Source organism: Urtica dioica, chromosome 12 (assembly GCF_054948205.1).
Source record: "Urtica dioica subsp. dioica isolate 48M chromosome 12, U.dioica_male_clone48M_v1_H2, whole genome shotgun sequence".
NCBI classification, from domain to species: Eukaryota; Viridiplantae; Streptophyta; class Magnoliopsida; order Rosales; family Urticaceae; genus Urtica; species Urtica dioica.
Genome location: NC_142767.1, coordinates 91,184 through 107,797, shown reverse-complemented (window position 1 = coordinate 107,797; position 16,614 = coordinate 91,184). Strand labels below are relative to the sequence as shown.

General features: G+C 46.7%; 2 protein-coding genes across 2 annotated transcripts; both read left to right on the top strand.

The window, feature by feature from the left end:
• Nucleotides 1–6,436: 6,436 nt before the first annotated feature.
• Nucleotides 6,437–7,295, top strand: LOC149378607 (uncharacterized). Its single transcript, XM_089602782.1, has 2 exons — nt 6,437–6,736; nt 7,206–7,295. Exons 1-2 carry the CDS (start codon nt 6,437–6,439, stop codon nt 7,293–7,295), a joined length of 390 nt encoding a protein of 129 aa, XP_089458908.1.
• Nucleotides 7,296–11,768: 4,473 nt separating this feature from the next.
• LOC149378606 (uncharacterized) lies at nt 11,769–12,627 on the top strand. The gene is made up of 2 exons (XM_089602781.1): nt 11,769–12,068; nt 12,538–12,627. Exons 1-2 carry the CDS (start codon nt 11,769–11,771, stop codon nt 12,625–12,627), a joined length of 390 nt encoding a protein of 129 aa, XP_089458907.1.
• The last annotated feature ends 3,987 nt before the right edge of the window (nt 12,628–16,614 follow it).

Below are 16,614 nucleotides of genomic sequence, written 5' to 3'. Positions count from 1 at the left end.
AGACAAAGGATGAAATGAATGTCAATAAATTTTTGACAAGGTCATTTTATGACATATTTCACTCGGCCATGACTTGATCATTGGGCCTTGTGAATTAATTTCATTTCATAAGAATTTTATTGAAAATTCTTAATGGGCCTTTTTCATGTTGTCATGAACAAAATGGAAAAGCTTCTAGAAGCCCTTTCTAGATGGTGTAGGCGCCCATATTACCCAAGAGGAAAGAGAGTTTATTTTGTGCATAAATGTATTTAGATACTTGCCAAAAGAAAAAAGAGGAAACAAATTTCCTATGCATGGCATAAGGGAATTTCGGCCATAAGGGTCAAGAGAGAAGCAAATAAAAGAGGAAACAAATCCAAGGACTTGCTTGGCAAGCTTTGGCCGTGTACCTCATTAAAGAAAAAGGGAAATTGGCTCATGAATATGTGATATTCTATAGAAGAGGAAACTACCTTATTGAAGGTAAGACCTCTCCTATAAATAGGAGCCTCATTCTTCTCATTTTTCTCATTCCACATAAGTTAGAGATTGAGAGCTTCTCTCTCTAGACCTTGTGGTGGCCGAAATCCTCTCTCTCTCTCTCTTTCTATTTTATTTTCGATTTTTCTTGTTTTGGCACTTAGGTCCTCACTCGACCTAGCGTTTAGCTCTGCGACTTCGAGACTCGTTCTTAAGTCGTAGTGTTTAAAAGTGCCCACTCACTGATTCCTTCTTTTCGAGTGATTTAGTGATAGAAACTTTCGTGGTTGCTCGAGGTGCCGAGGAAAGAAAGAGAGACGTGCTGCGAGGTGAGACGAGCGTTGCAAACTTTCCACAAGCTTCTTCAAAGTTCAAGCTTCAAGAAAGGTTAGTAAACTTCTAGCTCATATTGGTTTTTAATTACATGTACTTGCACTTGTCTAGGTTAGTAAAAACCGTTTTTACTAACCTAGACAAGTGCAAGTACATGTAATTAAAAACCAATATGAGCTAGAAGTTTACTAACCTTTTACTTGTCTAGGTTAGTAAAAACCGTTTTTACTTGTAAAAGAAAATTTTTAAAATTCCGCCGCTTACCGAAGCGTTAATTATTTTCTCAAACCCTAGATCGATTCCAACAGCATGTAGGTTACTTAGGTGCGTCACGAGGGACGACTTGGTTGCGCCATGTGGGCGTCTTAAGTGCGCCATGTAGGCGCCTTAGGTGCGTCGCGAGGGACGACTTGGTTGCGCCATGTAGGCGTCTTACGTGCGCCATGTAGGCTTCTTAAGTGCGCCATGTAGGCGTCTTAGGTGCGTCGCGAGTGACGGCTTGGTTGCACCATGTGGGCCTCTTAAGTGCGCTATGTAGGCGTCTTAGGTGCGTCGTGAGGGATGACTTGGTTGCGCCATGTAGGCGTCTAACGTGCGCCATGTAGGCGTCTTAGGTGCGCCATGTAGGCCTCTTAGCCTGCATCTCTGGGATGGCTTATGGTGCGCCGTGGAGGCGTCTTAGCCTGCATCTCGGGGATGGCTTATGTAATGTATAAACTTTTGTAAACGCTCGACTTGTGAATTTGACTAAAATGGGCGAGTTTTATTTCAAATTCTTGTTGCATATGAGACGTCCTTGAATTTTAAATATCTTGGAAAATGATAATATTTAAGGTCGATGAAATTTCGGAATGAGAATATTCGAGTAATTCAATATTATTATTCGGAACATACTCGGAGATTTAAAAGTCTCGAGAGTAAAAATAAATTCCGGAATCCCTTAAATATATTCAAGATAACGGGAAATAATAATAATTTTCTCGGTTATTTTTCAAGATTATTTTTAATTAAGTAGGGACACGATTGAGAGATTTTATTTTAAAAGGACTGATGTGCAACATTTCGAAGGATGAGATTGAAAGAAAGAGAGGAAAAAGGGGTCGTTTTGAGAGAATCGTGTCAAAACATGAGTGGACCGCTTGTACCCGCGTGGCGTAACGTGAGAGTGCCACGTAGCCTTTTAATCCACTCACCCTCTCTCTTTTTCGGCCACCTCACCCTCCCTCACTCTCTCTCTTTCTCTCATTCTCGGTCTCTCTCTCTCATTACCCTCTTCTTCCTCACGTCACTCGGCCGGGAAAACCAGACAGAGAAAAAAAAAAACCACCCATCACCAAGCCCCATCGTCACCGCCATCCTCTCTCACTCTTCTCCTTCCTTTCCTCTTCGCGCGTCACCCAGCACCGAGCCACGTCGCCGCGCGCCTCGACCGAGCAGAGCAAATCCGCCGCGAGCCCGCTGTGACGCCGGAGCAAGGAAAAAAACACCGGGAAAGAAGAGAGGACCCTCCGAGAAAGCTAGAACCCGTGGGTTGAGCTCAGTCACAGATCGGAGGGAATCGAGCGAGAGCCGGCAGAACTGAACACGTCGAAGCCGGAAAAAAAAATAGAGAATTAAGAAAAGTTTTTAATGCTCGATCTCACTCATTTTAGTTTCTCGACGCTTCATGACGTGTTGACGCTTCAGGATGTGTAGAGTCTCGGGAAGCGTGAAATTGCAAGGAAACTTCGGAAGTCAACAAGTTTTCAGACGATCTTTTCCAGGTAAGTGTGGAGACATAAGTCAACTACTTACCAAGGGAATAACCCTGTTTGTTTGTGCATTTATTTGCTAGTAAACAAGAGTAGGTGAAAGCCCTAAAATGAATAAACATGAAAGTTAAGGCTTCGGCCACTCTTGCTTGAAAATTTAGTTCGGGTTTTTCCCGTAAGGTTCAAACGCTAACTTGAACCAACCACGGTGTTATCTTGTTTTGTTAAATCCCTCTGCTAACCATAGTGGATAGGTTAGATCAAGGGTGATGGGAGAGCATAAGTCAAACTCTTGGATTCGAACCAAGTGTGGAAGTACCGGGAGTCACATCCCGAATCTTCTTTCTAAATCACTTAACGAGCATGAAAGAGAAACATTAATTCCTTCGGGGTTTATCCCGAGATGCTCTCCTGTAGTAGTATGAGTATGTACTGTGCGTGCTGCAGAGTACCCGAACTTTAATTGAACGGTTGTCAGTGGTACCCACAAGTCAATGACTTGTGTTTGTGGCAGACCAAGGTGGTCTGTATGGCGCTGAGTACTCAAAACTGGGGAGAACCCAACGATAACGGGCAGTCGCCACGAGCGAACCCGATGATGAACGGGCAGTCGCCACGAGCGAACCCGATGATGAACGGCCAGTCGCCACGAGCGAACCCGATGATGAACGGCCAGTCGCCACGAGCGAACCCGATGATGAAAGGGCAGACGCCTCGAGCGAACCCAACGATAACGGGCAGTCGCCACGAGCGAACCCGATGATAAAAGGGAAGACGCCTCGAGCGAACCCAATGATGACGGGCAGTCGCCACGAGCGAACCCGATGGTAATGGGCAGTCGCCTAGAGTGAACCCATTCAGCAATGAGCAGTCGCCTCGAGTGAACTCATTGTCGTGCCAAGGGGGCACACATGCGCCGACGTCAGATGAAGATGGTACGACTAGTGGATCCCAGACAATCTTAAAACACCCAAGCCACCGTAAGACTGCTGCTCGAGGTCTGAGGCTGGCTTATTGTCGTTGTGGAGATCGTAGCAGAAGAGGATGTACGATCTTGCAGAACGACAAGTGAATAGATAGAGTGTGATATCACGCGTCAGTCATGCTATAATGTTATGTTCTAGTTATATCTAGCAATCATTCTGCATTCTTGTGTATTTGTTTGCACGTCACATGGCATTAGTCATTTTACTTTATAGATAGACTCCCACTTACTGAGTCAATCGACTCATAGTTTTATGACCCTTGGTAATGTAGATAAGGGAAAAGCTTGTAAGCGGGAAACGAGATTGAAGACCGAGATCGAGCGCGTATTGCCTTGACCTATGGACTATGGGGTTTCTTAATCGGGGGTTAGTGTCTTCTGTTAAAACGTTCCGGAACATATTTGTATAGGAGTCGCTATAAGACTCTAAGTTATAAAAGCGAAAAATTTCCCCGAATTTTCGCAAACTATTTTATTATGTTTAATTTATGTGTTTATATTATGAGTTATGTACAGATTTGAGTTGATCAGTCGCGGCTCGTGGGCGAGCTGTCGCTCGCGGGTCGTGACAGATTTTGTGGTATCAGAGCCCCAGGTTTAGCCGTTTCTGTAGACTTGGGATACGTGTTCTCGGTATAGGTCGCGAGTATGCCATGTGAAAGTATCGTGCTTAGAGTCGACATGTCTAGAGATAGGTTCGACATAATGCAGTATGAGTTGCTAGGAGTTAGATCTCTCCTCCCCGATGAGATTCGTTTGTACCGCGATGCGATCACGTGAATTCCTTTGACCGCAAGTACGTTCAGTGTTGTGAGAGGCACCATCACTTAGGGGCCGGGGGACCGGTCGGACTCGTGAGTTGATGAGTGCCATCTCGACGCTTCACTGCTCCCGTACGAGTATCACGATGACCCCTCCTTATTGACCAACATTGAGTCGATGGACTCGTTTCACCGCCGACACGTTCGGGGCCAGGGGAGAGGGACGAGTGATAGGAGTAAGCTTACGGATTCTACTAGCTCGGGTTGGAATCGGTTGTCCGATATGGAAATCGATTGTCCATGTTATTGTGGACCGGTGTCCAATGTGCTCGAGGATAGACTCCAGCGAGGTATCAAGTATTGGGAGCTGTGTGTAGAGCTCCAATATCTGACGCTGGAATCTGATTGTCCCTCGTTCGTTGTCTTGCGAATGCAGACTGAGTTCCTCGTCGTGACGCGATGTGGTATATGAATACCTTACCCCCGATGATTGCTTTTCCGGTGGTTGTTCCGCATGATGACGAGAAGGTTGATTGTGACGAGGGATATTCTAAGGAGGATCCCGCTGAGCCTTCGGACGACCCAGCTGCGTAGACATTTGCTTGTCAACCACGAGAGTGGTTGCTTTGTGTGTGTAACGAGAGAACTAGCATTTTGTGTTTTAATCTCGTTTGACTAGGCCTTGAGAGGCTAGTCTATGTTGGTTATGCATTCTCGAGATTGTGACCTGGATTTTAACCATGCCATCTTCCATGTGTAGAATTGAGCAGGCATGAGGCCTAGACAAGACATGTCTAATGCCGAGAATGTTATAGCGGCGGATCTCACGGAGATTAGAAGCGCGCTGGAGAGACAAGCTGCCGACGCAACCTAGAGAGATGAGATGAATAGGAGGTTTGCGCAGCAGCTAGAGGAGCAGAACCGCATGATCGCGGAACTCGACAAGGTTGAACGTGCCGTCTCAACAGAACCCAACGCCTCCAGTTCCAGGAGAACGACTAGAAAATCCACCGCCAGTGCTAGTGGATCCTTCTGAGGAGCTCAACTTCCAGATCCCTGACGTCGTTCCTCCTGTGAGCGAGCCAGTATACGAGAGGTTTCGTGAGCAGAAGCCTCAGACATTTGACAGCCATGTTGATCCAGATGCCCGCTGAGAACTGGGTCAAGAAGATGCATCAGATCATCAACTACATGCAGCTGTCCGATACCGAGAGAGTGGCTTGCGCTGTGAATCAACTGGAGAATGAGGCTAGGGGCTGGTGGGAAGTGATGGCATCGTCTGAGGATGTCCACTCGATGTTTTGGGTCCATTTCCTCAATCTGTTCCATGGGAAGTACCTGAGTGAAGCTAACTTGTCGGACAAGTTCGTTGTCATGTTTTTTTTTACAACATCCTGGTCTACTCGAAAGTCAAGGCAGAACACCAGAAACCAGCAGGAATGCTGCAACCACTTGAGATTCCACAGTGGAAGTGGGAGCAGATAACGATGGATTTCGTGTCAGGTCTGCCAAAAAAAACTACAGCTGGTCACGACTCAATCTGGGTCATTGTCGACAAATTGACCATATCAGCTCATTTCCTGCCCATCAAAACCACTCACACCGTGAATAAGCTCGCTGAACTCTACATAAAGGAGATTGTACGTCTTCATGGGGTTCCTAGCTCGATTGTTTCTGACCGTGATGCTCGTTTCATATCCAGGTTGTGGAAGAGATTACAAGAGAACCAAGGAACTCGCCTGAAGTTTAGTATTGTTTTTCACTCGCAAACCGATGGTCAAAGCGAACGAATGATCCAAGTATTGGAGGACATGCTCTGATCTTGTGTTTTAGACTTCCAGGGCTCGTGAAGTTGTTATCTTCCGCTAGTTGAGTTCTCATACAACAACAGTTATCAGGCGACAATTGGTATGACATCATATGAAACGTTGTATGGACGGAAGTGTCGCTCTCCAGTTCACTGGAATGAAGCTGGTAAGAGCAAGTTTATTGGATCTGAGATGCTTAAGCAGACAACAGAAGCAGTTAAGAAGATCTAAGCTCGAATGAAGACGTCCTAGAGTCATCAGAAAAACTACGCCGACAAGCGTAGGAGGCCTCTTGAGTTCGAAGCAGGAGAGAAAGTTTATCTGAAGATCTCACCCATGCGCGGAGTTATGAGGTTTGGGAAGAAAGGGAAGCTCAGTCCAAGATATGTTGGACCTTTTGAGATCCTTGAGCGTGTAGGCAAGACAGCTTATCGTTTGACGTTATCGCCGTCGATGCCCAACCTCCATGATGTATTCCACGTGTCCATGCTACGGAAGTACGTGTCTGACCCTTCGCATATCCTACAAGAGCAAGAGGTTGAGATCCGTGCTGAAATCAGATATGAAGAGCCAGCCGTTGCAATCCTAGATCGCAAGGAGAAAGTTTTAAGAAATAAGACTATACCTCTGGTCAAGGTACTTACGGAAGAAGCTACTTAGGAGCTTGAGAGCGAAATGCAAAAGAAATACCCTGCCTTGTTCTAAGTTTCGAGGACGAAACTCATTTAAGGGGGTAGAGATTGTAATGTATAAACTTTTGTAAACGCTCGACTTGTGAATTTGAATAAAATGGGCGAGTTTTATTTCAAATTCTTGTTGCATATGGGACGTCCTTAAATTTTAAATATCTTGGAAAATGATAATATTTAAGGTCGATGAAATTTCGGAATGAGAATATTCGAGTAATTCAATATTATTATTCGGAACATACTCGGAGATTTAAAAGTCTCGAGAGTAAAAATAAATTCCGGAATCCCTTAAATATATTCAAGATAACGGGAAATAATAATAATTTTCTCGGTTATTTTTCAAGATTATTTTTAATTAAGTAGGGACACGATTGAGAGATTTTATTTTAAAAGGACTGATGTGCAACATTTCGAAGGATGAGATTGAAAGAAAGAGAGGAAAAAGGGGTCGTTTTGAGAGAATCGTGTCAAAACTTGAGTGGACCGCTTGTACCCGCGTGGCGTAACGTGAGAGTGCCACGTAGCCTTTTAATCCACTCACCCTCTCGCTTTTTCGGCCACCTCACCCTCCCTCACTCTCTCTCTTTCTCTCATTCTCGGTTTCTCTCTCATTACCCTCTTCTTCCTCACGTCACTCGGCCGGGAAAACCAGACAGAGAAAAAAAAAAAACCACCCATCACCAAGCCCCATCGTCACCGCCATCCTCTCTCACTCTTCTCCTTCTTTCCTCTTCGCGCGTCACCCAGCACCGAGCCACGTCGCCGCGCGCCTCGACCGAGCAGAGCAAATCCGCCGCGAGCCCGCTGTGACGCCGGAGCAAGGAAAAAAACACCGGGAAAGAAGAGAGGACCCTCCGAGAAAGCTAGAACCCGTGGGTTGAGCTCAGTCACAGATCGGAGGGAATCGAGCGAGAGCCGGCAGAACTGAACACGTCGAAGCCGGAAAAAAAAATAGAGAATTAAGAAAAGTTTTTAATGCTCGATCTCACTCATTTTAGTTTCTCGACGCTTCATGACGTGTTGACGCTTCAGGATGTGTAGAGTCTCGGGAAGCGTGAAAAGCAAGGAAACTTCGGAAGTCAACAAGTTTTCAGACGATCTTTTCCAGGTAAGTGTGGAGACATAAGTCAACTACTTACCAAGGAAATAACCCTGTTTGTTTGTGCATTTATTTGCTAGTAAACAAGAGTAGGTGAAAGCCCTAAAATGAATAAACATGAAAGTTAAGGCTTCGGCCACTCTTGCTTGAAAATTTAGTTCGGGTTTTGCCCGTAAGGTTCAAACGCTAACTTGAACCAACCACGGTGTTATCTTGTTTTGTTAAATCCCTCTGCTAACCATAGTGGATAGGTTAGATCAAGGGTGATGGGAGAGCATAAGTCAAACTCTTGGATTCGAACCAAGTGTGGAAGTACCGGGAGTCACATCCCGAATCTTCTTTCTAAATCACTTAACGAGCATGAAAGAGAAACATTAATTCCTTCGGGGTTTATCCCGAGATGCTCTCCTGTAGTAGTATGAGTATGTACTCTACGTGCTGCAGAGTACCCGAACTTTAATTGAACGGTTGTCAGTGGTACCCACAAGTCATCGACTTGTGTTTGTGGCAGACCAAGGTGGTCTGTATGGCGCTGAGTACTCAAAACTGGGGAGAACCCAACGATAACGGGCAGTCGCCACGAGCGAACCCGATGATGAACGGGCAGTCGCCACGAGCGAACCCGATGATGAACGGGCAGTCGCCATGAGCGAACCCGATGATGAACGGGCAGTCGCCACGAGCGAACCCGATGATGAAAGGGCAGACGCCTCGAGCGAACCCAACGATAACGGGCAGTCGCCACGAGCGAACCCGATGATAAAAGGGAAGACGCCTCGAGCGAACCCAATGATGACGGGCAGTCGCCACGAGCGAACCTGATGGTAATGGGCAGTCGCCTAGAGTGAACCCATTCAGCAATGAGCAGTCGCCTCGAGTGAACTCATTGTCGTGCCAAGGGGGCACACATGCGCCGACGTCAGATGAAGATGGTACCACTAGGGGATCCCAGACAATCTTAAAACACCCAAGCCACCGTAAGACTGCTGCTCGAGGTCTGAGGCTGGCTTATTGTCGTTGTGGAGATCGTAGCAGAAGAGGATGTACGATCTTGCAGAACGACAAGTGAATAGATAGAGTGTGATATCACGCGTCAGTCATGCTCTAATGTTATGTTCTAGTTATATCTAGCAATCATTCTGCATTCTTGTGTATTTGTTTGCACGTCACATGGCATTAGTCATTTTACTTTATAGATAGACTCCCACTTACTGAGTCAATCGACTCATAGTTTTATGACCCTTGGTAATGTAGATAAGGGAAAAGCTTGTAAGCGGGAAACGAGATTGAAGACCGAGATCGAGCGCGTATTGCCTTGACCTATGGACTATGGGGTTTCTTAATCGGGGGTTAGTGTCTTCTGTTAAAACGTTCCGGAACATATTTATATAGGAGTCGCTATAAGACTCTAAGTTATAAAAGCGAAAAATTTCCCCGAATTTTCGCAAACTATTTTATTATGTTTAATTTATGTGTTTATATTATGAGTTATGTACAGATTTGAGTTGATCAGTCGCGGCTCGTGGGCGAGCTGTCGCTCGCGGGTCGTGACAGATTTTGTGGTATCATAGCCCCAGGTTTAGCCATTTCTGTAGACTTGGGATACGTGTTCTCGGTATAGGTCGCGAGTATGCCATGTGAAAGTATCGTGCTTAGAGTCGACATGTCTAGAGAGAGGTTCGACATAATGCAGTATGAGTTGCTAGGAGTTAGATCTCTCCTCCCCGATGAGATTCGTTTGTACCGCGATGCGATCACGTGAATTCCTTTGACCGCAAGTACGTTCAGTGTTGTGAGAGGCACCATCACTTAGGGGCCGGGGGACCGGTCGGACTCGTGAGTGGATGAGTGCCATCTCGACGCTTCATTGCTCCCGTACGAGTATCACGATGACCCCTCCTTATTGACCAACATTGAGTCGATGGACTCGTTTCACCGCCGACACGTTCGGGGCCAGGGGAGAGGGACGAGTGATAGGAGCAAGCTTACGGATTCTACTAGCTCTGGTTGGAATCGGTTGTCCGATATGGAAATCGATTGTCCATGTTATTGTGGACCGGTGTCCGATGTGCTCGAGGATAGACTCCAGCGAGGTATCAAGTATTGGGAGCTGTGTGTAGAGCTCCAATATCTGACGCAGGAATCTGATTGTCCCTCGTTCGTTGTCTTGCGAATGCAGACTGAGTTCCTCGTCGTGACGCGATGTGGTATATGAATACCTTACCCCCGATGATTGCTTTTCCGGTGGTTGTTCCGCATGATGACGAGAAGGTTGATTGTGACGAGGGATATTCTAAGGAGGATCCCGCTGAGCCTTCGGACGACCTAGCTGCGTAGACATTTGCTTGTCAACCACGAGAGTGGTTGCTTTGTGTGTGTAACGAGAGAACTAGCATTTTGTGTTTTAATCTCGTTTGACTAGGCCTTGAGAGGCTAGTCTATGTTGGTTATGCATTCTCGAGATTGTGACCTGGATTTTAACCATGCCATCTTCCATGTGTAGAATTGAGCAGGCATGAGGCCTAGACAAGACCTGTTTAATGCCGAGAATGTTATAGCGGCGGATCTCACGGAGATTAGAAGCGCGCTGGAGAGACAAGCTGCCGACGCAACCTAGAGAGATAAGATGAATAGGAGGTTTGCGCAGCAGCTAGAGGAGCAGAACCGCACGATCGCGGAACTCGACAAGGTTGAACGTGCCGTCTCAACAGAACCCAACGCCTCCAGTTCCAGGAGAACGACTAGAAAATCCACCGCCAGTGCTAGTGGATCCTCCTGAGGAGCTCAACTTCCAGATCCCTGACGTCGTTCCTCCTGTGAGCGAGCCAGTATACGAGAGGTTTCGTGAGCAGAAGCCTCAGACATTTGACAGCCATGTTGATCCAGATGCAGCTGAGAACTGGGTCAAGAAGATGCATCAGATCATCAACTACATGCAGCTGTCCGATACCGAGAGAGTGGCTTGCGCTGTGAATCAACTGGAGAATGAGGCTAGGGGCTGGTGGGAAGTGATGGCATCGTCTGAGGATGTCCACTCGATGTTTTGGGTCCATTTCCTCAATCTGTTCCATGGGAAGTACCTGAGTGAAGCTAACTTGTCGGACAAGTTCGTTGTCGTGTTTTTTTTTACAACATCCTGGTCTACTCGAAAGTCAAGGCAGAACACCAGAAACCAGCAGGAATGCTGCAACCACTTGAGATTCCACAGTGGAAGTGGGAGCAGATAACGATGGATTTCGTGTCAGGTCTGCCAAAAAAAACCACAGCTGGTCACATCTGGGTCATTGTCGACAAATTGACCATATCAGCTCATTTCCTGCCCATCAAAACCACTCACACCGTGAATAAGCTCGCTGAACTCTACATAAAGGAGATTGTACCTCTTCATGGGGTTCCTAGCTCGATTGTTTCTGACCGTGATGCTCGTTTCACATCCAGGTTGTGGAAGAGATTACAAGAGAACCAAGGAACTCGCCTGAAGTTTAGTATTGTTTTTCACTCGCAAACTGATGGTCAAAGCGAACGAATGATCCAAGTATTAGAGGACATGCTCTGATCTTGTGTTTTAGACTTCCAGGGCTCGTGAAGTTGTTATCTTCCGCTAGTTGAGTTCTCATACAACAACAGTTATCAGGCGACAATTGGTATGACGTCATATGAAACATTGTATGGACGGAAGTATCGCTCTCCAGTTCACTGGAATGAAGCTGGTAAGAGCAAGTTTATTGGATCTGAGATGCTTAAGCAGACAACAGAAGCAGTTAAGAAGATCTAAGCTCGAATGAAGACGTACTAGAGTCATCAGAAAAACTACGCCGACAAGCGTAGGAGGCCTCTTGAGTTCGAAGCAGGAGAGAAAGTTTATCTGAAGATCTCACCCATGCGCGGAGTTATGAGGTTTGGGAAGAAAGGGAAGCTCAGTCCAAGATATGTTGGACCTTTTGAGATCCTTGAGCGTGTAGGCAAGACAGCTTATCGTTTGACGTTATCGCCGTCGATGCCCAACCTCCATGATGTATTCCACGTGTCCATGCTACGGAAGTACGTGTCTGACCCTTCGCATATCCTACAAGAGCAAGAGGTTGAGATCCGTGCTGAAATCAGATATGAAGAGCCAGCCGTTGCAATCCTAGATCGCAAGGAGAAAGTTTTAAGAAATAAGACTATACCTCTGGTCAAGGTACTTACGGAAGAAGCTACTTAGGAGCTTGAGAGCGAAATGCAAAAGAAATACCCTGCCTTGTTCTAAGTTTCGAGGACGAAACTCATTTAAGGGGGTAGAGATTGTAATGTATAAACTTTTGTAAACGCTCGACTTGTGAATTTGAATAAAATGGGCGAGTTTTATTTCAAATTCTTGTTGCATATGAGACGTCCTTAAATTTTAAATATCTTGGAAAATGATAATATTTAAGGTCGATGAAATTTCGGAATGAGAATATTCGAGTAATTCAATATTATTATTCGGAACATACTCGGAGATTTAAAAGTCTCGAGAGTAAAAATAAATTCCGGAATCCCTTAAATATATTCAAGATAACGGGAAATAATAATAATTTTCTCGGTTATTTTTCAAGATTATTTTTAATTAAGTAGGGACAGGATTGAGAGATTTTATTTTAAAAGGACTGATGTGCAACATTTCGAAGGATGAGATTGAAAGAAAGAGAGGAAAAAGGGGTCGTTTTGAGAGAATCGTGTCAAAACTTGAGTGGACCGCTTGTACCCGCGTGGCGTAACGTGAGAGTGCCACGTAGCCTTTTAATCCACTCACCCTCTCGCTTTTTCGGCCACCTCACCCTCCCTCACTCTCTCTCTTTCTCTTATTCTCGGTCTCTCTCTCATTACCCTCTTCTTCCTCACGTCACTCGGCCGGGAAAACCAGACAGAGAAAAAAAAAACCACCCATCACCAAGCCACATCGTCACCGCCATCCTCTCTCACTCTTCTCCTTCTTTCCTCTTCGCGCGTCACCCAGCACCGAGCCACGTCGCCGCGCGCCTCGACCGAGCAGAGCAAATCCGCCGCGAGCCCGCTGTGACGCCGGAGCAAGGAAAAAAACACCGGGAAAAAAGAGAGGACCCTCCGAGAAAGCTAGAACCCGTGGGTTGAGCTCAGTCACAGATCGGAGGGAATCGAGCGACAGCCGGCAGAACTGAACACGTCGAAGCCGGAAAAAAAAATAGAGAATTAAGAAAAGTTTTTAAAGCTCGATCTCACTCGTTTTAGTTTCTCGACGCTTCATGACGTGTTGACGCTTCAGGATGTGTAGAGTCTCGGGAAGCGTGAAAAGCAAGGAAACTTCGGAAGTCAACAAGTTTTCAGACGATCTTTCCCAGGTAAGTGTGGAGACATAAGTCAACTACTTACCAAGGAAATAACCCTGTTTGTTTGTGCATTTATTTGCTAGTAAACAAGAGTAGGTGAAAGCCCTAAAATGAATAAACATGAAAGTTAAGGCTTCGGCCACTCTTGCTTGAAAATTTAGTTCGGGTTTTGCCCGTAAGGTTCAAACGCTAACTTGAACCAACCACGGTGTTATCTTGTTTTGTTAAATCCCTCTGCTAACCATAGTGGATAGGTTAGATCAAGGGTGATGGGAGAGCATAAGTCAAACTCTTGGATTCGAACCAAGTGTGGAAGTACCGGGAGTCACATCCCGAATCTTCTTTCTAAATCACTTAACGAGCATGAAAGAGAAACATTAATTCCTTCGGGGTTTATCCCGAGATGCTCTCCTGTAGTAGTATGAGTATGTACTGTGCGTGCTGCAGAGTACCCGAACTTTAATTGAACGGTTGTCAGTGGTATCCACAAGTCAACGACTTGTGTTTGTGGCAGACCAAGGTGGTCTGTATGGCGCTGAGTACTCAAAACTGGGGAGAACCCAACGATAACGGGCAGTCGCCACGAGCGAACCCGATGATGAACGGGCAGTCGCCACGAGCGAACCCGATGATGAACGGGCAGTCGCCACGAGCGAACCCGATGATGAAAGGGCAGACGCCTCGAGCGAACCCAACGATAACGGGCAGTCGCCACGAGCGAACCCGATTATAAAAGGGAAGACGCCTCGAGCGAACCCAATGATGACGGGCAGTCGCCACGAGCGAACCCGATGGTAATGGGCAGTCGCCTAGAGTGAACCCATTCAGCAATGAGCAGTCGCCTCGAGTGAACTCATTGTCGTGCCAAGGGGGCACACATGCGCCGACGTCAGATGAAGATGGTACCACTAGTGGATCCCAGACAATCTTAAAACCCCCAAGCCACCGTAAGACTGCTGCTCGAGGTCTGAGGCTGGCTTATTGTCGTTGTGAAGATCGTAGCAGAAGAGGATGTACGATCTTGCAGAACGACAAGTGAATAGATAGAGTGTGATATCACGCGTCAGTCATGCTCTAATGTTATGTTCTAGTTATATCTAGCAATCATTCTGCATTCTTGTGTATTTGTTTGCACGTCACATGGCATTAGTCGTTTTACTTTATAGATAGACTCCCACTTACTGAGTCAATCGACTCATAGTTTTATGACCCTTGGTAATGTAGATAAGGGAAAAGCTTGTAAGCGGGAAACGAGATTGAAGACCGAGATCGAGCGCGTATTGCCTTGACCTATGGGCTATGGGGTTTCTTAATCGGGGGTTAGTGTCTTCTGTTAAAACGTTCCGGAACATATTTGTATAGGAGTCGCTATAAGACTCTAAGTTATAAAAGCGAAAAATTTCCCCGAATTTTCGCAAACTATTTTATTATGTTTAATTTATGTGTTTATATTATGAGTTATGTACAGATTTGAGTTGATCAGTCGCGGCTCGTGGGCGAGCTGTCGCTCGCGGGTCGTGACAGCTTATTGCGCGCCGCGGAGGCGTCTTTAGCCTGCATCTCGGGGATGTCTTACGGCGCGCCACTGAGGCGTCTTACGTGCACGCTTGTTCCCGTTTTATGTTCGGGTGTTTTGTTTTGACGGAGCGTGCTTTCTTTTTGTGGAGCGTACTTTCTTGAGGATTTTGAGCGGACTTACCATTGCCTATGTCACTAGCCCCCCGAGTTTTGGGTTTACAAGTGTAATCTTTGATGATTGAAAATCTTTGATAAAGTGGATTTTGAAAGAAAAACATCGAACTTTATTAATATTGCAAAAATAGGAAATCTTAAAACATTGGCTCGTAGGCCTTATTGAATGTTGGAAAGCAAAGAAATAAAATGGGGGGAAGCGCTGGCTACTGGTATTACTTTCTCAAGTGTTCCGCATTCCACAGGCGACGGATCGGTGTCCGTGTATTTGATGTAGCGTGTCTCGTCATGTATGAGTTGGCAGACTTTGTGGGGTCCCTCCCTGTTTGGGATGAAGACGTCGGCGCCTTGCACTTGAGTGTCATGCAGAGGTCTTCGTGGATTTCGCGGAGGACCTTGGTCGACTCGACGCTATCTCTGATTCGGGAGATCGTGTTAGCCGTCTTTCTAGCGGTTTTTCCATCGATTCCTTGGATGTAGCATATTCTGACTTGGGATTGATCTCCAGCCATGATGCCGATTTCATCCTTGGTAGGGAACTTCACCAGTAGGTGGTATGTTGAAGTGATTGCCCTTAGCTGGTTCAACGTGGGTCGCCCAACGATTACGTTGTAGGGGGACTCTTGGTCGACCACTAGGAATGGGACCATGTGAACGACTTCAATGCCTCCGGGAGTTCCGAAGGTGACCGGCAAATCGATGATGCCTTCGGTCATGACTCTCTCCCCAGTGAACCCGAATAAAGGTGTTTGGGTCGGAGTTGGGCGTAGCCCCCCGAGCTTCATGCGCTCTAAGGTGGACTTGAATATTATGTCGGCAGCACTGCCGTTGTCCATGAGAACCCTTTTCACCAAGTTATTAGCCCCTTGAGCTTTGAGCACAATCGCGTCATTGTGCGGATGCACAACTCGCTTGGCCTCTTCGTTGGTGAAGTACATCGTCTCGTGAGGTACGGACGAAGGTTCCTCGTAGGTGAGGTTGACGTGCATAGCAGCGTCTCCTTGGGACGCGGCCCTCAGGAATTTCTTCCGCTGTCGGGCTGAGTCTCCATCTTGTGGACCGCCCAGTATGGTGGTCACAACGTGGAGTTGTGGATTGGCGTCGGCGGTAGCCGTGGTTCGATCGGCAGAAGCGGCTGTTCCTCCTCCCTTGCCAGACTGTGGTCTTTTTGTGGTGGGGCCCGCAGCGCTAATCATGCGTAACACGAACTCTTTTAGCTCACCCCGTTGGATCAATGCCTCGATCTGCCTTTTAAGACTGTGGCACTCGGAGGTCAGGTGACCGTATTCCTGATGGAACTCGCAATATCTAGACCGGTCGCGAGTCGCGGGGTCTTTGCTCATTGGAGCCGGGGGAGTGAACTTGTCACGCGCCAAAGCCAGGATTTGATCCGGCGTGGTGTTCAACGGTGTGAACGACGAGTAGCCCTTAGAGTCTTCCGCAAGTCGCGGCTTCTGGGGCATCGGAGGTCGGCTATTAAAAGTCTGACCTCCTCTGTTTTGCCTTTTACGGGAGCTTCCTTGCTCGTTGCTAGGCTCGTCTCGGTGGTGAGGGCTTTGATCATTGCCCTTGCGACCATCGAGGTAATCTTCGACTCCCATGAAGGTCTTGGCTCGAGTCATTAACTCGGCCATGGTAGAAGGGACACGGCCGACGATGGACTTAAGGAAGTCACTTGTGCGCAAGCCTTCGATGATGGCAGTGATT

What these genes read in the sequence shown, in the direction of transcription:
- LOC149378607 (XM_089602782.1), top strand. Translation starts at nt 6,437, where the DNA reads ATGCGCGGAGTTATGAGGTTTGGGAAGAAAGGGAAGCTCAGTCCAAGA. An exon ending in AGACTATACCTCTGGTCAAG is followed by an intron (nt 6,737 to 7,205) that starts GTACTTACGGAA and finishes AACATTTCGAAG; the next exon opens with GATGAGATTGAAAGAAAGAG.
- LOC149378606 (XM_089602781.1), top strand. Translation starts at nt 11,769, where the DNA reads ATGCGCGGAGTTATGAGGTTTGGGAAGAAAGGGAAGCTCAGTCCAAGA. An exon ending in AGACTATACCTCTGGTCAAG is followed by an intron (nt 12,069 to 12,537) that starts GTACTTACGGAA and finishes AACATTTCGAAG; the next exon opens with GATGAGATTGAAAGAAAGAG.